Source organism: Telmatherina bonti (genome assembly GCF_933228915.1).
Source record: "Telmatherina bonti genome assembly, chromosome: 20".
Lineage (NCBI taxonomy): Eukaryota > Metazoa > Chordata > Actinopteri > Atheriniformes > Telmatherinidae > Telmatherina > Telmatherina bonti.
Genome location: NC_136618.1, coordinates 16,062,610 through 16,085,690, shown reverse-complemented (window position 1 = coordinate 16,085,690; position 23,081 = coordinate 16,062,610). Strand labels below are relative to the sequence as shown.

The window sequence follows — 23,081 nt, the reverse complement described above, 5'->3', positions numbered from 1 at the left end:
AGTCTTTCTCCATGGCCTCGCCGAACTCCTCCCATGCCCGAGTTTTTGCTTCGGCAACAGCCGAAGCCGCATGCCGCTTAGTCCGTCGGTACCCATCAGCTGCCTCCAGAGTCCCACAGGCCAAGAAGGCCCGATAGGACTCCTTCTTCAGCTTGACGGCATCCCTCACTGTTGGTGTCCACCAACGAGTCCTGGGATTACCGCCACGACAGGCACCAACGACCTTACAGCCATATCTCCGGCCGGCCGCCTCAGCAATAGAGGCACGGAACACAGCCCATTCGGACTCAATGTCCCCCGCCTCACTTGGGACATGGTTGAAGCTCGCTCTGATGGGGGACTCAGCCAGACGTTCCCAGCAGACCCTCACAACACGTTTGGGTCTGCCAGATCTGACCGGCCTCCTCCCCCACCACCTGAGCCAACTCACCAACAGGTGGTGATCAGTTGACAGCTCCGCCCCCCTCTTCACCCGAGTGTCCAAGGCATGTGGCCGCAGTTCCGACGATACGACTACAAAATCGATCATCGAACTGCGGCCCAGGGAATCCTGATGCCAGGTGTACATATGGACACTCTTATGTTGGAACATGGTGTTCGTTATGGACAATCCATGACGAGCACAGAAGTCCAATAACAAAACACCATTTGGGTTCAGAGGGGGGGGACCATGCTTCCCAATCACTCCCCTCCAGGTCTCACTGTCATTGCCCATGTGAGCATTGAAGTCCCCCAACAGAACAATGGAGTCCCCAGAAGGAGCACCCTCCAGCACTCCCTCCAAGGACTCCAGAAAGGGTGGGTACTCTGAACTGCTGTTCGGCGCATAAGCACAGACAACAGTCAGGACCCGTCCCCCCACCCGGAGGCGGAGGGAAACTACCCTTTCATCCACCGGGGTAAACCCCAACGTGCAGGCACCAAGCTGGGGGCTGATGAGAATGCCCACACCTGCTCGGCGCCTCCCACCATGAGCAACTCCAGAGTGGAAGAAAGTCCAGCCCTTTCGAGGGTACTGGTTCCAGAGCCCAAGCCATGCGTCGAGGTGAGTCCAACTATATCTAGTCGGAACCGCTCAACCTCGCGCACAAGCTCAGGCTCCTTCCCCACCAGAGAGGTGATGTTCACGTTCACGCCCAGGTTGGTGGTCATCGTAGAGGTCGATGAGCCGTGCGGCATAAAGCCCCCGACAACATAGCTGCTAGGATCTTCGGGACGCACAAACCCCTCCACCACGATAACGTGACGGCTCAGGGAGGGGATAAAGACTGTACCTACTTAAAAATGCAACAGCCAATATTATGAAATGAACACAGTGGTTTTAATATTTCATGCCAGTAATTAAGTCATTTAACTTGTTGACTGCTCAATATAATATCACTTTTATATCTCAATTGTGAGACTACAAACATTTAATGGTTCAGCTGTTTGTTATGTACCTGACAGTTTACTGTATTCACCCTCCTATATTATCAGGTCAGCTAGCAAGCTGGCAGACCTGACCATAAGAATTTGACTAATAATCAAAAACTTCCATATTCAGTTATTTTAAAGGATCCACCTTCAGCCTCAGGTTTAAAATCTTGTTTTATTTGGTGGCGTGAAACAAATTAAACAGGTTATATGAAAGATTCCTATATTGCACATAGAGACACATGACAGGATTACACAGGCTGTAAGTCTGTTTGTGACAGACACAAGGCAACAATGCATACAATACAAAAAAATAAACAAACACAGATAAGCACATATCTATTGTCACTTGTGGTTAAAGCTGGTGATATCTTTTCTGCATATAATAACAAATGTTACTCATTACCTCTAACACTATTATTCCAGTAGTCAAGTGCAGCAGTGCTTAGTATTCAGTTCTGCAGAGTTACAGTCTTCTCATTTGCTCTGGCTCAAGTCTTGAATGCTATTTATTTTAGAACAGCATGCTGAAGTATCAGAACATTAAGTTTGCTCACAACAATAAATCATTTGGTAAGATGCACATCCTTTCACTCATGATTTTTTAAAAGTTAGCTCAGTTGTTTACAATTTGAATGACTACTCGTTCTAACCCTATCTTCACAACAAGAACCTTCCTGGATTCGACTTTAGGTGGGGTCTTTCTGTTTAGTTTGCATGTTCTTCCTGTGGATGCACAGGCTTTCTCCATGTGTCCCGCAGTCCAAACACACGCACAATAGGTTGTGGTTATTTGTCTTGTTTATTAGTGTAGTTTGATAAAAGGCCAAACAAAAATTAAAATGTGAAAAAGCCTCTACATATTCTCATTACAGTAAACACACTATGTTTCTGCGCTTTTTGACCAGTGCAGCTCCCATGACAACAAACCAGTTTATCATTTTGGCTTTGTGTTTAGTAAATATTCTGAATGACTGAATGACTTTTTTGTACAACTGAGAATTGTCTCATGAAGTAGTTGTGACAACTGCCTTTACATCATAAAGAACTACGAGAAAGCATTTCTCAAAAAAAGAGCCGAAGAGGTGAGAAAAACTGTCAGACAAGTCAGTTAACTACATTTAGTGTTTGCAGCATGCAGAGTAAATATTGAATTCCGGTTATCTGTTTTCACATAATTAAGTACACTGATGACTGTTTTATAATTTATCTACTGTGTCTTTATATGTTGTGAAAATTTACTGTGCAAAACTGAATAATTGATGCATTTTTTTTTTTCCCTTTAACTTCTTCACTTGCGTTTGGACTCCAGGGCCTTAATGAGCGGGACCCACCGAGATGTGCTGTGGCCCTTCGCTTTGCTGTGACTCAAGCTGGGCCACATGTTGCCACGTACGCTCACAGGTCCGTCGACCTCATCAGCCTCAGAAGTGATCTCCATCTTCTGAATGATGAGCTTCAGGAGGCAGTGCTGCTTCTCCAGCATGGCTGACATCTCCTTCATCCTGCAGAGAAAAACATCCATTCTTGATAGTTTAGTGATTGTTTAATTCACAATCAGGCTGAGCACAATCAGACTTACAGTCAAGTTATACTCCTAAATACCTGAATATACTTACGGGATGTAGTACAGTAAGTCACCACTAGGGGCTGCTCATACACCAATAACAATCTCATCACCACATTTACTTCTGAACAAGCCTAAACATTGCGACAGTTTTTGTTGGGAAAGCTTCAAATTATACACATTATCTTTCCTTAATCTTGGATTGAACTTGCAAACTTGAGATTTTAGGGAATAATAAAAAATAAATAAAGGGAAAATGTAATAATTTATATGGTACTTGTGTTGTGCTTTGGTGTGGAGTAGTGGTGGCCAACTCCGGTCCTCGAGAGCCACAGTCCTGTTGTGAGTTATCCTGCTGAAACACCTGACTCAAATCAATGGATAATTAAGTAGCAGACTTGTGAAGTGTTTGATGTCAAGCTCTGCACATGTCTACTAATTAAGTCTGATGTGTGTCAGGTGTGTTGCAGCAGGGAAATGTCCAACACTTGCAGGACTGTGGCACTGAGGGACTGGAGATGCCCATCTCTGATGTAGTGTCAATCTTCCACATAGCAATAATTCAACATGCTTCTTTTCTTGGTTCTTTTTTTCATCTCTCACAAAAAGCTTTTGCACTACCAATGGGAAGTTGGGAAGTTCCACTTTATGGTTCCAGGCTTATGAGCTTTGAATCATTTGGTGCATGTGACCCTTCTGCTCAATCTGTGGCTCATTTAAGTTACCTGTAAGTTTTTAGCAGTTAGACAGACATGTAGATATGGTTTAGGATGGTTGTGAAACTGAGAGGAGATTGAAGGCTACACGCAGCTACCTCCACTGTTTAAAGAGGGTTTTTCCTGTTTTACAGAAACGGATTCTGGGATTCTTCTACCATCTTCCCCATATGGAATCCTCCAAGGAAGTTGTAACGCAGCCTTGATGCTTTTTTACAGGCGGTTTCAAATCATTTCACACCTTGGATATGGCACCATGGATCTATCGGCCAGGCGGGACAACATACTTGTGGAAATAATCTACCTGATGGGCGGACTGATCGGTGACACACATGCACTCTTAATAACTCTCAAAGTGTAAATATTTCAGCAACAACTTATAAACATTAAAATTTACACCAGTCAGCTAAAAGAGAAGAACTCTTCGTCTTTAGAAACCAAGGACTTCAGTAGCCCTCTTTTTTTCTTTTTTTTTCTTTTTTTTTTTTTTTGCTTTACCTGGACTTCTGCTTTTTCAGTTCATTCTCAAGCAAAGTGCAGCTTTGTGACTTAGACTTTAGACGACTCCAGACTTCGTTTTTTTCCTCTTCGCCCGAGATGAATTGCATCAGGAAGTGCTGCAGATGTACATAGCATTAATGATGAAAGAATAATTCACTGACCTGAGTCAGAAAAACAAAACATGTGCATTGCAATTTCTCACTTGGTAATAAATATACCTGGGAGCACTTGCGATTGGGATAGATGATGATGGATGGCTTGTCGACTCTTTTCATAAACCAGTATGGGAGTTTATCTTCTAGAGCAGTGTGGAGATCGATCTACGATAAGAAATTCAATTATTCATTTGGCTTCGCTTCATTAGAAATGATCTTTTGAACATTGTTATCAGATCCACATTTACCTGCATTGCAATTCGTTTCAGGGCGGCATTCCTTTGAACTTCAGCGATATCTCCAACTGCTAAACCTATCTATGATGTAGAAAAAAACATGCCACAAAGTAATTGTCACTGGAAATACGAAAGAAATTTTGCTGAATGTTTTTCAGGAGATGCTCACCATCAGGTTCACCAGCAGGATTGGCATCAGCAGAACAAAGTGCACAAAAATGAAATATGTAATGAGCCCAAAGGGAAGCTCATTTTTTAGAAGCGCATCCAGGAAGTTGCTCTGGTAGTTAAGTTCCCCGACCATCATCACAAAGGTTTGCATCACTGAGAGTGGAACACTGCTAAATTCCCTCTAGTGACATAAACAGAATACCAATGATTTATTTTGTCATAGTCCAAACAAATAAAGCACAAAATGTTGAAAACACATTCCAAAATGTCTGGCACTATGTTTAATGCAAACTAAAACAGAGTGCCATGATTGGCAAAAACATAAATCCATATTTATTTTAGAATAATCAAAATACTACATATCAAATGATGGCATTGAGAAATTACAATTACTGCTTGTGCAGAAGGTTTTGTTTACCATTGCTATGAGAGTTTTGGGGGACAAGGAGCTCTGAACTGCCATGCTATTGTGTTATGTGCAGATTGTTTTTCTCTAATTACTAAGACAATCACAAAAGCCTTGTCTGAACATTGCCTGTTTGTCAAAAACCTGCATAAGAAATGTTACAGGTGCCTGCAGTCAAGTATAAATGAGCTTTTAGTGGATTTGTGAGGCCAGTCACAGCATTTGAGACAGTATTATGTTTCCTCTAACATCAGTCAAAAACATCCATAAAATGACTGTCAAAGCTGATGTGAAATGCAAGTAGTATTTACTTCCAGCATTGCTGTCTTCTCTTACCTTGTTAAGCATCAAGGCATAAAATGCCAGGCTGAAAGCCAACATCAGGTAAATAAACAGCATCACAATACGGACCAGCGTCCTTAAGATCTCCCCAAACATCACAACATAGATGCCAACACCCTCAAACCTGGGGAAATAAGGAAAAGAGGGGGGGGGGGGTTACCATCTCAACATCATGAGCATCGTGCAACAGCAAAAACATTGTGCTGGAATGCATGCAAAGTACTGAAGTCAGAGTGGACCAACCTCTGGAGATAAAGGAGAAATGCAATCCAGGAGTTTAAAACTCCGATTGCCCCTGCTTGCCAGTGAAAAGAACCCTCTATGTTAAGCATGAGGGGAATGACAAACACAAGGGAGAAAACAGCTGATGACCAGTCAGCCAAATTGGAATAATCCCTGAAGTAATTCCAGCGCTTGAGAGGAAAAAGAACAGACAAAAACGTGTCAAAAAGACTGAAACAACCCAACGTAAATGCATTTAGGGAAGATGACGACATACACTCTTTGACACAATACCTGCTGTGACATCTGCACTATTTCTTTCACCACTGAGTAGATGTTCATGACGAAGACCATCACCATGCAGAAGGACAGGAAGACGCTTTGCTGGGAAATTAAGACGAAGGTCAAACAGGAGCAGGAAGGTTTAATGATAAGCTCTAACAGCTCCATGGAAATAAATAATTTGATTAGATAGCTAATTCTAAAGATATTCCTAATGCTGTTTTATAACTACCTCTCTGAAAGATACAGGCACCATGATGATTTCATGCCCGCCTGTCTCAGTGCTGTTCATTGACGGTCTTAGTCTCACAATCAGGTGGGTGAAGGGCAACAGCCCTAACAGGTACAAAAACATGTTGAGCATATGAGCCTTGCTCCCATAAGCAACCCTGTGGACAAAGACAACATTTGAGTGTAAAATTTGAATAAAAAAATTAGTGTAAATTTGTAGAAGAATGGCTGTCTTCTCCTGAGTACACACCATTTCATTGCCAGATACTTTTTACAGACGGGGTGGTTGAGGAGTTCAATTCGGTTGTACTGCACCATTGCCTGCAGAAAGTGTGAAAAAAGAGCAGATCTAAAAGTATTCATGTATTGTCAATCCCGTTATTCAAAGTGTAGGATGACAGTTCAACCACTTGGTAAAAGATCTGTTTATATAATGCATGAATTATAGCAATGTCATTGTAGAAATGAATTTGTAGTGTCTGTGCAGATGACAATGCAACTCTGATTACACAATGTACTTTCACTTAAATGTCCAGCCTTAATGGGCTCTGCAGACTTGGCCACTAATCAGATTTATGAATACTTTATGTTTGATAAAAACATTTTTTTAATCACATTCAGTTTGAGGTTTATGTGGTTCTGCTAAAACTAATCCACTCTATGTCTTGCAATGAGTTGTTAATTCAGTTGTTGTTGTTGGACATTGCAGTTGTGCATACTATGGGATTATATTGAAACTTACTAATGAGTGGTTGTGTGACTTTGTTCAGTACTTTCTGATCAGTGAAGGTGTAAAAACCCATCCGTACATAAATGACGTGTGCAGAGGCCTTTCATGAAAAGCTTGATCAACTGTTTGTCCACACTGTTTCAGTTCAGTCTTCTTCTTTAAGTATACCTTCATTTATAATGGCAAAGATGGAAGGCTAAAGCAGAAATATGTTTTTCTTTTTTCTTTTAAAGTTAGCCAAAGCAGGTACAATCCAAGGTCACATTATAGTCAGAATTTTGCTTTCAAAAAAAGCACAAAGTGTCGTTTTCACCTTCATCATTAGCTTGTGTTAAACGGTGTCTGGGGATTTGGAGGATTATGCCTTTTCACTTACCTGCACTGGAAAGGTAAAGTCTCTTTTGACTAAACCACAACAATATGAGAACAACAACAATAACGACAAAAAAAAAAGATCACTGAAGACCGAACTGGCAAACCCTGGTCAGATGTGCCTATGAGAATGAGTGGATAAGTCTACAGAGCTTAATTAGGGAGCGATGCGTGACTAACATAAAATCTGACTGCTTATAAATCACAGGGGAGTGAAATATTAGCATTCCATTGCACCTAAATTAAATTTGAGGTGAAAAGTTGCTTACGTTGACTGCAGCTAGTGGTTGAACCTTCAAGGACTCATCAGTTAACTTCTTTGTTGAAATAGGAGCCTGAAGCCATCTGAAATTGTATTCAATCTACGCCAGAAAAAAAATATAGGTTATTGATAGACAGACAGTAAAAATGTGTTTAATGCTTTGATTGTAAAGCTTGTGCATGAATTACATGGTAGTCAGGACTGTTGTGGTCATCATCAGACTCCCTCACGCATCGGTCCAGGAGGTGCTGTTGAAGAAAGTTGCAAATCGCAGTAATAAAGCTTTACATCTTTGCTCAGTGCTCAATCAGAGAACAGGTTACATAACACAAAGCTGTGACTTATAATCACTATGTGCAGAGATTTATGATTTCTTTTTTTTGTCAGTAGCAAACCTTGCAGGTCTCAGGCAGAAACTCAATCATATCTAGTATGGGGCACCGCTGGTTAGTGCCTGGAATGAATTCTTTCATGGCCTCGTCACATCTGGAAGAGGAGAAACTCAAATGAATCTTAAAGCCACTGAAGTGTGTCATAAATAAAATACGGCTTGGTGCATCCCAACGGTTTTGCTTAAGAGATCAGCTGTGATGGTCATGTGTAATTCCAGCAACCATAACTCCAATTGAGGGAATTAACTACATATCTTTTTAACATAATAAAAAATCAATCTGGTTCCTTAAACTAAACACACAACCTTAAACATATCGGACTGTCAGCAACCATTGAGAAATCTTAATATTTTAACACACATTATAAAAGCATGTTTCCTTCTTTTCATATGTATCAATAACATACCTGTCACTGTCAATCACAGCATTGACCACCTCTTTCTTTGCATTTTGCACCGCTTCATGGAGGAATGACGTATAATTCTTGTTTAAGATGAATTCTGCCCCTCTGGCCAGCAACAGCTTGACTGCAGCTACATGTCCCACTCTTGCAGTGATGTGGAGTGCAGTGTTCTGGCAAGTCAACAATATGAAAAGAGACTCTGCATTTATTCCATAACTGCGTAATTCAGGACTGCTGCTGGTTGTTACTCTGCAGATTTTTTTTCCATGTTAATCTTTTTCAGTGTATCCATAAAAAAAGGGTAGGCCAGTCTAAAAATTGCCTTATAGAAAAAATTGTATATCATGCAAAATTAAAAAAAATGGATATTGCTAGACTTGAATTTGAAAACAGGAACAGTTTTACCCCATCCTCATCAGTTTTATCCAGTAACTTGACATTGGCAGACAGTAGGATGTCCATTGTTTGTGTGTAGCCTTCAGATGCAGCGTGGTGCAGACAAGTCCATCCTTTATAATCACTGTCAAATAAATAAAGAAATTATTTTCTTTCTTTTAATTTTTTTGAAAAATCAACTGCAGGTGCAGGTGATTAACAGTAAGGTATATAGAAATAATATATAATTACGTGCTTTTAAATTATGACTTGGTGTTTATGTTTAAAAACACACGTTCCCTGTATGGACACCGATGTGTATAGGTTTACCTGTGGAACAAAGCTCCTTTACGTAGCAGCAGCTGAACCACCTTAGTGTGCCCCCCTTTTGAAGCTAAATGGAGAGGTGTCAGGCCCCGCTCATCCCCTTCGTTTAGCAAGCGTGAGTCTGTGATAGTCTCCAATAACCTATGACAGGTATTGATTCGCCCATATCTTAAAGAAGAAGAAGATAGAAGAGATATTGACTTGAGAAAAGTTTCTTCAGTCTTCTGTTTTCTAAACTGCAGTGGCCGCAGCACAGAAAGATGTTACAGTGTGGTCCTTTTTTTGACAGAAAAACATCAAGAACAACAAAATAAAAGAGCCAATCAGCATCAAACTTGAGCATTTCGAAGCTGGACCTGTAAAGTAACAGCCTTAAAAATTGCAGATTCAAACAGCTTTTTATCATAAATGTACACATGGGTGCAATTAAAAGTCTCCATCTGCTCTATTTATTTGGTTGCAATGTATATGTTACTGCATCATCAACACTAGACCTTTAACATTTTCATGACTCGTTCACAAATATTATGCATATCATGTCTTGCAGCAGCAAACTTTGCCACTGAAAAGATGTTCTGGGACAGAATTATTCATAAACAACCTGAAAGAAAGCTTAAAAAGCATGTAGATTTCTACATACACCTCATGTCAAGCTGCTTTTTGCTGCTGTTTGTCATATGTAGTGATTATTTTCATTGGATGAAAGCATGCCAATATGTTTTTTTTTTTTTTTTATCCCTTAGGGAAGAAAATAATTAAGTAAATACCAGTAATGACTGGGATTGCTGAATTCTGTATGACAACATGGTCCTACTGTGTTTTAACAACAGTCTTTCTTTGTATTTAAAGGTTTTAAAAAGACAAGAGACACACTGTATCTGCAGAGTGGCCCATGTGCGGAGAGGAAATGAGGTTTGACAGGAGTAAAAGTATTATTTTACAATATGTTCTTTTTCTCCCCCTTGCTGGAAGGAAATGGTTGATTCCGATAGAAAAATCAATAACAACAATGTTGAATGCATACACTTTCACACTTGTAAGATTTCTTCATTTGTGCACTGTTAATTTAATTCTGTTATTCTGGAAGCCCTTGTAGCCACTAAATACAAATTGCTGTAGAATATCAGTGATAACAAAGGAACAGAGTGGATGCCTCAGCTAATACTGTCCACTGTCAAAATGACAACATATAAAGTTTTTAAAGAAAGTTAAAGTTATTAAAATCCAGGTCAAACCGGTGTTTGTGGATCAATGGTATGGAAAGTCCTGCCCTCAGGGACCAATCAAACTTACTGAGCAGCAAAGTGCAGAGCAGACTTCTTGTCCTTGGACTTGCATGCGAGGCCAACCTGCCCCGAGAGGCCTAGCATGTTCTTCACTGAGTCATGAATCCCCAACCTGCAGGCGTAATGCAGCGGGGTGCAGCCCTCATTATCCTCACAGCTCAGCAATTCCTTCACATTGTTTTGCTGGAATCACAAACAATAAATGATAAAAATATTATGTTCATGCACAAAGTTAATGACAATCTGCATGTAAATAAATAACTTTATTTAACGTCTTTCACACAAAGGCTGGGATGTTTGGTAAAATCCCAAATGAAAAATAACATATTTAAGTCATTTCATGTCAAATTATTTGAAAATTGAAATGAAAAAAAACAAAACAAAATACAATACTGTTAAATGTTCACATTTCTTTTATTCACTTTGAATTTAAGATAAGTTAAACTAAGAAAACTTTGGACACATTGCAATTTTGCAATGCAATGCAATCATTGTACAACTATTATTAACTACAGGTGTTCAACAGTTTGAGGTCTCCTTTGTCACTTCTCTTCAAATTAAAGCTAAATTCTGAGAGTGGGTCACAGTTCTGGACTGCAGAAAGGCCATTTTGGTGCACTCTAACATTTGCAGAATATAAATTATGCATTGTTTTGGTAATATAAACATGCCTTTACCTAAAAAGACATGAACTGGATGGCAGCATATAAAAAATATTCAAGCTTTACTAGTGCACTGCCATCATAGATGTAAAATATATTAAATAAAAATAGCCACATAGGGATTCTTAATATATCCCAAAGGGTTATAGGAGGAAAATATGATAGATATGTGCACTTCCACATTAGAACAAGCATTATTCTCCAGTGTTTCATTTAACAAACCACAAAGTCCAGATATCTCGTTTGATTTTCAAAAGACTCAATTTAAGATGAACATGTCAGTTTTCAATGCTGCACCATCCAGCCATCACAGTAGGACTGCATTATTCATTGTTTTTGTACTATTCTAAACTTCACGTAGGGTTTCATCACTTGCATAGCATTTCATATTGTACATATATTTCATATATCTGCCCAACTTATACACAGATACACAGAGTCTCTATGTCCCAGTAATAGACTGTTACACCGGTTATCTAGTTATAAAATCAGTGGAATTTTGTATACTTTAGGGAAAGCCTTACATATTTTAACATTGATGGGCTTTGAGAGTGCAGTGGTTTTCATTAGCTTGCTTTCAATGCAAGTGGCCTCTCGCAGTGGAGCTCAAGGCAAATTGATCAAGGACAGTGCACTAATTAATTTCCAATATCATAATGACATTTTTGTCCAGGCAACACAAATTAATTTATAAAGCTACAAACTAGTTATTGAGTTTACCTGCAACACTTCTTCTGAGAGATTTTTCAGGCCTTTGGGCTGCAGAATGGCGAGGTGAAGGAAGTTGCAGCCACATTTGTCTGTTGCAGTAACATCAGCCCCTTAAAAGACACCAGCATATGCATACAGTTTGTAAAACTTTAGCACAATCAAACGTTTTAAAATGACAGAAGTATTACGAGTTATGATGCACAGCATTACAGCTCACCCTTTGACAGCAACAAAGCTACAGTTTTCCATGCTCCACAGAAGGTGGCCAACAGCAAGGGGGTGTTTCCTTTACAGTCAGTGCTGTTGAGATCTGCACCCTGAAGAGACAACACACTGCTATCTCAACATTACCTTGGTCATTTTTAAAAACCATTGTGGTAGTTTTATTTGTGTACCCTTTGACTTGTATTGTGCACGTGTTTTCACGTGTGTGTATTCAATGTGATGTGTGCAGAATGTTATTTATGAATTGTTCAGCTTTTACCTTTGAAAAATTTCTGTACTATTTGTGTCCAAGAACTTCTCTAAAACACTGCTAAATACATGCATTTCCCTCTTACTCATTAAAAACCTGGCTTTGTTATTGTAATTAAAAAGATATTGCACATTGCTTAAGGCGGGGATTCAAAGTCCCGAATGCTGCTGCTTTACTGTTTTCTAAGTCACTTTGGATATTTGAGCATCTGCTGAGAGATTACATGGAGTCAAAAAAGAAAATATGTGAGAGAAATCCTTCAGAAGTTCTTGCTAGACAAGAAAAAAGAGGATAAACAAAACACTAATCCAGGAAGCTATCACAGTTTACACAAACTCAACCCCGCTAAAATGTGCAAGATTTTGGGATATGATCCCAAAATGCATGAACATGGTTCCCAAACTTTAAGCTTGGCACGCCTTACTCAACCAAACATTATATCATTCAGAGTGCTAAAAATAAAAACGTTATAACACAACCAAGAAGCTGCTGCTCTGTGATATTCTCCTATGCAAATTATCTGACTTTTTCACCTAGAGCATGCAGGTTTAATCCTGGGCTTCTTCCACATTAATATGTGAGTGGACATTAAGTGAATTTGTACTTAATGGCCACTCCTAAGACTCCAGTAAGGCCCCTTTTACAGTACTCGCATCTTCTAAAGGCGACCAGCTGAGAGGAGAGAAGCTTCTTTTGCATGAAAATTTATACGTAAATATAATTCAAAATGGATAAGTTTGAAAAGGCAAACATGAAAAAAAAGGAAATATTTTTAATCTCTCAGTTTGTAGAATCGGGATGAAATTATGATAGGGATGCTAAGGTAACAGCTGCTCAGGATCAGTTGCTTTGTCAAACTCTTAAACTGGAAAAACTGTGATTTTCTGCATGACTGCATGCACAGTGATGGCTGAACGCATCCTTTTGCCAATCAGCTGAGTAAGTCAGTAGTCTTGGCAGACTGCATATTGCATGGGAGTACTGTTCCAGTGTTTGTACTTTTTGAAGACTTTCATTTAGATTTACTGCATCTTGGTTTGCACTTTGTGGTAACCCTGACTGTTAATGCTACTCCTAAGTTTGTTTAAGTGCCATCTTTAACTTCATTTGCTCAGAGACTGTTTTTTTGTATGCGTGTATCCTGATTGCTGAATTCAAAATCATTTTTATGTTCATATACTGCAGAAATAGACTCCTGGATACTGTCTTAAATCATTTATTCCCCTCATAATCAAAAATGAATATATGCAAACAAGTTGGAAAAAAACATGCCTTTAAAATAACTTGTTCCACATGAAACAATAAAATGACATCCTCGCTAAATACTTTTGTAAACGTGATAATTGGTTTATTTTAATGCATGTATTAACAGTTTTATAGTGAATCAGGTTTCAGCAAACTACCAGTTTGTTATTTTCGTAGATCTGGCACTCAGCAGCCAGATCTTTTTCTATTTCTCACACAGACAGGGGTTTACCTATTTAAAACATTTTTTTTGTAAAATAAAACAAAGGTTAAGCAGGAAACAACTGCTGCTTGCTTTGATAATGCGAGAGTGGTCCTGGACAGAGGGTGTTTCTGTCCCAGTATCCAACACCCCATAATAATGAACCAGATGTTCAGAAAAATGGTGAAGTTGCTCACATATGCATTTAAGCAAAAAATAAGTAAATAGTTAAAAAAAAAAAATCAAAGAGCAGATTCAGATTTTTCTTTGTTTACTGCTGTGTTAGACAATACCCTCGCCCCTATGCCCACCCACCCCCTACCCACCCACCACCACCTCCTTCGTCCTCTCCTATCTCTTGTTTGCTAATGGAATTAATTTATATGAATTAAACTTGGACTTTAGTCCCTTCTTAGCAAAATATTACTGTTAAAACAGTTTTCATCCAACAGATGGTGACAGATGGTCTGAAAACTACTGGCATCACCTTGAACATTTATCAAGCTGAAAAGTGTTTTTTTAAAGGCAAACATTGAGTAATTAAAGTAAAGGGAACACATATTAAGTTGTTTATTCTGCTGAACGAACTCAGCAGTAGAACAAGCAATTTAAACAATATTTTGCAGGGATTGAAATCACAAAAGTAAAATAAGATGGAATTTCCATTGCAGTTTCGTGCTATTAAGACCAGAGAATGAAAACATGATCCTTGACATTAAAGCAGGGTATTTCCGTGTGACTAGCAGATGTGTAGGGCATTCATGTATGTTTACGTGTGTCTTATTTACCAAAGAAATTAGGTACTCCGCCAGCTCCGCATGGTCAAATATTGTAGCCCTGGAAAAGTAAACACATGTGCTGTAAACCAGCGCACACGACTTGGAGAGCCAAAGTCTTAGTCATACAGTCGGATGATGAACAAGGTTGATTAAATTCCAACTCTGCTTTGTCAGAGCATGATATAACAGCTAGATTTTCCTTTGTGGTTACATGTTTTATCTTCAGGATTGTAGTGGGTTTTTACTGACGTACATTAATTCCCCAAAGTCTGGCAATGTTCTGCGTTTTCAGAGGCTCGTGGATAATTTCCACAACTGAATGAATGACTGAAAAAATACTTGGTTATCCAGATGTCTGCAAACCCTGTGTCCCAAAATAGAGGGGAACAAAGTTGTTGGGATAGAGATCGGGGATTAGACATTATACTGGTCAGATTAATATGAGTATTTTCCAGCATGTCATTGCTGTGTGATCAAAATATAAATCCACTATATAGAAAGGACTATAATCTTTTACTCTTATATTGTCTGTGCCAACACATATAACTTTTATGTGAAATTTATGAGAAACATTATGAGAAGAGCAATTATGTATTTATAACATAATTACGCTGACATTTTTGTCCCCAATTAAAGCTTATCTTCTAATGATTATTTCTTGCTTTGTATAAAGCCTGTTTACAACAATTTTACAGTTGTTATTCAGTGCAGTTAATTGTTCTTTGCACTGATAAAGCAAGCTAATAATATAGTTGCAGTTATTACATATTGACTTAAGTGAGATGTTTATCTCAAATAGTCAAACAAGATTGAGTGCAACAAAGTCATATAATAATGACTATGTTGCCTAATCCAACAATGAAAACTCAAGTTATTTAATGCTGATATAAAACATCCTCCTCGGTTCTGTCCAAACCGGATGACAGAACGTTGTTCGTCTGGTCGGTGTGCTGAGGCACATGGCTTCATGTATATTCTGTGATCTTACTTATGTTGTAAGAATTCAGCTGTAAAGTAAAATAAACCCCAAGCACAGGATAAAAAGAACATCCATGTTGTTTACCGTTGTCATTTGGCTGTGGTGTAGACACCAAAACTGCTTAAACTTCGCTCATTTAAGAAAACATCTTCATAGATTAAAATATGACTTTCTATTTATTGAATGAATATTTTTTATAACCACTTGGTTGTTCTTTAAAGTGTGACTGCATGAGAAAAGTAGAAGTAAAGCATTGATGGAAAGAAGAATAGTGGAAGAGTAAAGGGTGCAAAGAGTATCAGGGGTAAGAGTAGCAATTTGAGATAATTGGGGTCAACTGTTCAAGGAAGATAAAAATACAACAGGAAGGTACTAGCTAAGAGAAGGAAGGTTTAAAGGACAGTAGTAAGAGCAGTAATAGGATGCTATATGAGTTGGAGATGTGCCACTAATGGATAGATACCCTGAGACTGACAAGCATGGACAGGGTTATGTACGAGCACATCGGATGGGCCACTCAGGCTGAATAGTTTGAGGAGAAAAAAGAACTGAATTGGCGTGGATGTGTGCAAAGAAAGATAGGGTATGATAGGAAGAAAAGAGGGCGTGCAAATAAAAGGCAGAGAAAAGAAGAGATCCGTTGGATAGGAAGTTGTGAAGTCAGAAGTTTTATATTTACTTGTTTGCAAATAGGTTCTATCCCACTACCAGATACAGCCAATCTTCTCTGACTCCATTTTGAATAAATAAATTTTAATCTTGCCCTCTCGCACAATAAACTTCATTTGCTCAGTAATCTCAGTGAAGTGATCACACATTCATCTGGATTTCCCACCATGCCAACATCATCTCAAATCCTGGGGTTGGTTAATATTAGTATTAAGTGTCACTAGCATTCAAACACATCCATCCATTTTTTTTATCTGCTAAGTCCAATTCAGGGTCACGGGGAAGCTGTAGCCTATCCCAACAAACATTGGGCGAAAGGCAGGGTACACACAGGAAAGGTTGCCAGTCCATCACAGAGAATTCAAACATTAGATATTAATCAAGATAATCACTATTTTGGGTAAAACAAGGGGAATCCTACCTGTGTAGTGGAGTTTGGTTGGCTCCATCTTTTAGGTTGATGATATCTCCTACTTGGTCAACAGTTGAGAGCATCAATTTAACAACCTCTGTAGCCCCCTGTGTGCAAGCTAAATGAAGTGGTGTGGATCGATCGTTCTAAACCACAAAATATTGACACATTGCATATGATGAAGAATGAATAATGAACATATATCAATATATGTATTAGATAAATATAAATTTATACATAATGTGTATCCATCAACTTTTACTCTCACCAAGCTAAACAAAGTGGAATACACACATATGCAGAATTTGCATGCACACAACCAACAATATCATGCGTTCCCTTAAACACATACTGTACTCTTCCACAGTTTCCCAGTACAGAGTAATTCCCAGACTGGCAGGCTGAACACAAAGGACTGTAACACAAGCCTTTAATGAGATAACCAAGACTGGCAGGAGGACGCCAGTGATCACTCCACTCTGCTCCACAGTGTAAGTGGAGGTAATTTGTATCAATTTAGCCAACCCAAGCTATTACTGTACTCACTATTCCTGCTGTAGCTCTGGCCAGTAGCCCAGGGCTAGACATAACCATCAGTCCCAGATGGGTGTGATAAGACTGACGTGTTCTAAAAGCTGAGAAATACGGAGGTCTTTTTGCTAAAAACGCTTCACGGGTGTAGGCAAATCATTTTTGTTTAAAACAAACAAAATGCAAATCTGACAAAGATTAATGGAAGATGGATAGGAACAGCTGCAGTTTCTAGTTATTAATATGTGTTATTAGTATATGTGACAGGAAAAAACAGTGGCAATAACCAAATGAATGTCTGGCCTTGTGAATTGTTTATGGAAAGCGTCAATCTTTGCATGTTAGCAAAGAGATTCATTGGCTGTCTTTTGTGATGTGAGTACCTGTTGCTGGTCTATTTTTGCCCCAGTAGCAATGCAGAGACGGATGGTCTCGATATTCCCACCACGTACAGCCAGATGGAGCGGGCTGCTATTGGACTTGTCTAAATAGTTGATGTGGGACACTGTAGCATGGCCAAACTCCTCTCCTGCCAGCAGAAGAGAATTAAATAAACTCTTGTGCAATATTGATATTATATTGGATTCATATAAGACTCGTAATAAAAGTTTCTCATAAGCTTCTCCTCATTTGACTTTTACATGAGGGTTTTACTTCTGTTTGTTCTTTTGGCAGAGCAAGAAATGAGTAATCATTTACATTCAAGCTGGGTTGTCTGTTAAAACCCAAACAGCTGAAACTCCATACTGCACCAAGGAGCTCTTTTGCTTAGAAATGAAACCATAATAAATATTTTGTAGTCATACTAAACATCCTCCTACAGCTCCAAATTAACCAAGCAGACCTCCCACTGTGGATAAGCATACAGGCAGTCTGTCTGCATTAAAACTACAAGTCTTTTTTTTTTTTCCAAGATCTTCCTTGGGGCTAAGGTGAACTCTTGTTATCTATCAGCTTAATGTTCTGCCTGGCCTTGTAAAATGATTTCATTATTGTCAGCACTCTCAACTTTTGATGATAGATCATTGCTTTTGTCATACCAGCCTTCAAAATGACTTCCATTGCTTTCTTCGCGCCTGCGAAGGCGGCAGCATGCATGGCAAAATGGCCAAGCTTGTTCTGTTGGCAAAGCTTTGCTCCATGCTTTATCTGTGGCCAACAGGAGAATGGAGGAGGAGGAGAGAGACAAACGGAGACAAAGCTGTTTCAGATGCAAGGCTGCAGTGGTCTGGCTGTCAATCAAAGGTGAGGAACTGTATGTGTGTACTGTTCACATGGACATTTAGTCTTAATGTACGCACCAACATGCTGAGAGCCTCACAGTTATTGAGGGAGCAGGCCAACATCAGTGGTGTGTTTCCAAGGTCCCCTTGTAGGTTGACGTTCGTGGCGTTGTAGGACAAAAGCAGCTGTAGGGTGCAGAAATAAAGAAAAAATTTTACATTGTCATGATTTTTGCTTTTCCTCTAAACATTTCATCGCAGCTACCAATCGGTTGACGCATGAACACCTGCAAATGTCCCATGAATGAACATCCAGAAAATTTAACCCCAAATGTCAGACAGTGCTTCCTTTGAGAAACTGCAAAAAGATCCCAGATCCTCAATCTCTACAGGTTGTACTTAAAATGTTGAAGACTAAACTTGGAAAAGGCTGAACTTGCAGGCTAGATCCTGTTTGGAACAGTCTATTTGTTTAGCCATCTAAGCAGACCACAAAACAACTATGTCCTTTAGACAAAGAAAATCCCAGAAGATCTTTGACTGTAAAATACGGTGTCATGTTTAGTGGAACCAAAACACAGCATGTGGGTCAACCCTGTTAAACACTAGGTGCATTCCTTTTACACCTAGAAGTGTGCAAAAACTAAATATCACAATAAAAAAATGCTAAAGGAAACACCTACATTTTGAAAAAAGTCTTAAATATTGCTACAAAGTTTTTACGCTCTCATGACGTGGTTTTTCAGATGTTTTAATACAGAACCATATTGCAAAAGTGCAATGGAAACACTTTTTTTTCACATTTATGCGTCATCGGACGTGACATGGTGGGTCATGAGCAGTTTATTTCCACTAAAGATGGCGCGGTGCGGAACAAACTACGGCAACTTTCAGAGATTTAGAAAAGAAAATGAGGAAGAAAAGCTTAGAAAATCCGTAGAATTCTCCGCAGCAAGACAAAATAACGCTACGTGGCACATACATTGCAATAACAGCTATTTTTTTTTAATTTCACAAGAGCAACAAGATTTTATAAGACTTGAGGCCAAAGCGCTAAACACTGTTCAATGGCAACACCTGCAAATCGCAAATGTTTGTCAAAACTTTCAAATATCACTTTTATTTTGCTACAGTGGGGACACAGTGATGATTTTGGCTTCTTTTGCCACAGAACCTCTACAAACACACCTGTGTACATCAATTATTCTCATATGAAGCCATCTGTCTGACATCTATACGAAAGCTTGGAAGAAAGAGCTTCAACAGAGTGATGATCCACACAGCACAGAATGGATTAAAAAAAAAACCAAAAAGGGAAAAGAATGAAGGTGTTGCAAGTGTGTTTTTGGAATCATTTAAAGGTCTATCGCAGAACTATCAGGTGCGTTGGAGCGTGGAGTCATTGAAAACATGCAGGACTACAGCCATCGTGGGACCAAGTCAAATAGCTCAGGTCTATGGTGAGGCTGTGGGACAGCTGTGTATAAATGAATGATGATGAACGTCAGTGAGCTGAATCAATGTAAAGCAGAGTGGGTCAAAATTCCCCCACAATGATGAGCGAGAGGAGACACAAGAGCGAACATGTTTTACATACGGTACACTTTACATCAACGAGGCATGCTCAGCTTTCTCACCGCCACAAGGCTGTTGTGTCTGAGGTTGATAGCCAGGTGCAGAGGGGACAAGAGGGCCGTGTTGAGGATGTTGGGGTCAGCTCCCAGGTCCAAAAGAGCCCTGCAACTATCTGCTTTGTTTCTCTCGACAGCCCAGTGTAGGGGTACATTACCCTGCTCATCACAGCTGTTCAGCACTGTGAAATGACAAACTAACACATGCAAATACACACATAGCCTGCACACAGTTGCAAATGCATCTAGATGCTGACGTCTCCTATGTGCAGCAGATACAATCAAATATTCCAGAAGGGAACTTTAAGAGAAAGCTATGGTGATTCCTGAAAAAAAACAAAAAAAGCTGCAATGATCCATGACAGAGGTGTGCTTACCCTGTGAGCCTAAGACAGCTGTGATAAATTGAATGAGGTTGACATGGCCCCCTGCGGCGGCATGATGGAGGGGACTGGCTCCACATTCATCTTTCTCACTCAAGACCTCTGGGTTCTTCCTCACCAGGTTTTCCAGGAGTGCCAGGTCACCCCTCTCTGCCAACTACAAAGGTGTAATTATTGCATTATGACACCGATTATGATTCTGGTGTCTCAGTTTTCTGTTTGTTCATTGTTTGTATTGGCTTTTTAGAAATTACTTATTAACTGCTCTGTGTCTTGGTCAAGACAGGAAAAAGATAATTAAAATGTTCTATTATCCTGTTTCCTGATTAAACAAAGATTAAATTTGTTCTAAAGATTAAATTAAATTTCTTGACAAACACAAGAATAAGAATATCAATATAATGTATGAATTCAATGTGAAAATAATTTGCTAGTTAACTCTTAAACAGCAGCAGTTCTTATAAAATAGCAGCTAATTTACCTCCTAGCAGCCCTTTTTTATTTATGTTGATTAATACTTTTAAGTTTGAATAAATGCTGTGAAAACACGTTCTTTTGTTCTCTTGTTCTCATACACACTCAAAAATAGAGGTACCAGCTTGTACCTAAAAAGGTACAAATGCTTGTCGCTGGGGGTGTACTCTTTTGAGAGACATTTCTGTACCCTTCAGTTCTGGTCTATTTTTGTACCTTATCAAGTTCAACCTCACCTTATCAAGTTGTTTTTTTTTTTTATGTTTTCCACAGCATTAGGCCTGGTCCATTCCACCTAGCAATATTATCTTGTCTTTAATCTAGAAATAATCTTCAAAAACTCAAAATACTGACCAGACATACACTTAGTTTGCAGCATCTGACCTTCATTGTCTGGTGTAGTAAATGACTGTTAAGTAGTACTACTGTCATCACTCAACTCTGCTCTAGTTTGTAACATTACAGCTGCAATAGTTTTTTTTTCTCCACCTTTGTGGGTCTAAACCCGTATAAACAATACATTTCTTTTGAGGCGACTTTTAATTTTTTTTTTTTTAAATTAAAATCATAGCACTGCTGCTAACACTAGTTTTTGTCATGACAAACATTTTTCAATGCTGCAGGCACCCTTATGGTTAAAATGGTACAAATTTGTACTTTATGTCACTTTGAACCTTTTTTCATACTCTGAAGGTGTGTTTCTGGTCTCTTAAAGACCAGTATTGTACTTTTGAGAGAACATTTTTTTAAAATGTACCTATAGGTGCAGAAATGTCCTTATCTTGTACCTCTATTTTTGAGACTGTATGAGAATAAATAAATCTGTCCACAGAAAGCACAAAATAGTTTTAAACCTTGTTTTATGACACTGAGTGTACAAAATACTATTCCTTTCATCTTTCAGTAGATTTTTTTTGTCCAGACTCAGCAGACCCATGTTTTAACACGGTGAAGAGTCAAAGTATCCCACTGCCTTTCAGCAAGAAATAAACTCCTTGAAAAATGTATTTAGTAGATTTTTGAAAGGTTTTCGGAAATGTAGACAGTTTTCAGTGCAACTATCCATTCCTTGTTTTTATAACCATTTATTTCAATGCAGACCCAGTGCATTCAGGTATGCAGGGTCAATCCAGTCATTCATTTATTAATAGATTAATTTATTTAGCTACACATTTGCATACTTGGTGACCTAACAATAGAATAGACTATTTTTCTTTAATTACTCAGTGTAACAGTAATATAGACTGAGAAGTAGCATGCACTTCCCCAGTACCAAATGTATAAGTCAACACACAGAAAATGTTCTGTTTTGCTGTTTGGAAAAAAAAAACAAAACAAAACAAAAAAAAAACAAAACAGCAAACTGCACCTTTGAAATGCCTGTCAAATGTTCTACAAACGCTATACAATGTAAATAGCTGAAAGTACAAAGAAAAAGAAAAAAACAACATGAATTTTTAGACTTCATTACAATAAAAAGAACCGTCTTAGTAAAGCTTTTTAGGTGTTTGTTCCCTTTTCAAGGCTAAGATTTAGACTTCCATTGATTCATTTATTCAGCATTCAAGTCATAGACATAGTTTAGTTTAATTTGATTTTTTTAAACAAAATAAAGAATTTCCAAAGCACATTTTATGGAGAGGTCAAGTTTAAGTTTAAGTTGCATGTTTACACAACCACACATGCTGATGTGAAGTTAATTTCTGACTACATAAGTAAAAGTGCATTTGCAAAAGTATGTTGTGAGTTTTAGCTTATATACTACTTCCACAGGGTTCACAATGCTTAAACACTCTCTATTAGTAAATATTTAAACAACATTTCCTAAGGTGCCTTATATGGACCAATAATCAGTTACACATTTAAATTTAGGGATAAAAAGAGAAAACTTATTTTTTCACCTCAACTGCATTTAGGTTTGAAATGGAAACATCTTCATCCTCCATCACATATGTATAACAGCTGGTCTGCCGGGCCACATCCCTGCTGAAGTTCATTCCTTAGCTGACAATCTGTAATGACAGCAATGACACATCAGTTAAGACATAAACCTCACACACACGCTTTTACACACAAAAATACATGTGACAGCAGCAGTTAAAGGTAAAATGCCAAAACGGCGTTTAACAATCTGAAGATTACTGTTATGAAGAGGACAAATACCACCCCCAGCCATAGGTTTTCCCTCCCATGTTGCCCGAATGACTTTGTCTTTACCCAGAAGGGCATTCAGATCCACTGAGGGGTTTGGAGGTTGAGGCCCTTCAGTTGAAGAAAGCAATTATGTTCTTCACAGCTGGGGGGCAGCTTGTTTGA

General features: G+C 38.8%; 1 protein-coding gene across 1 annotated transcript; it reads right to left on the bottom strand.

Moving 5' to 3' along the window:
• Positions 1–2,704: 2,704 nt before the first annotated feature.
• trpa1b (transient receptor potential cation channel, subfamily A, member 1b) lies at positions 2,705–22,762 on the bottom strand (the record flags this gene model as incomplete). The annotated part of the gene is made up of 27 exons (XM_079260150.1): positions 2,705–2,918; positions 4,195–4,313; positions 4,416–4,517; positions 4,601–4,669; positions 4,758–4,940; positions 5,502–5,631; positions 5,751–5,920; positions 6,024–6,113; positions 6,244–6,400; positions 6,493–6,563; positions 7,614–7,706; positions 7,795–7,854; positions 8,002–8,092; positions 8,405–8,571; positions 8,807–8,921; positions 9,107–9,271; positions 10,397–10,572; positions 11,772–11,872; positions 11,980–12,079; positions 14,473–14,521; positions 16,533–16,669; positions 17,438–17,583; positions 18,095–18,203; positions 18,356–18,463; positions 19,915–20,090; positions 20,286–20,448; positions 22,667–22,762. The coding sequence occupies 27 exons, from the start codon at positions 22,760–22,762 to the stop codon at positions 2,705–2,707; spliced, it is 3,357 nt and encodes a 1,118-aa protein (XP_079116276.1).
• Positions 22,763–23,081: the final 319 nt, after the last annotated feature.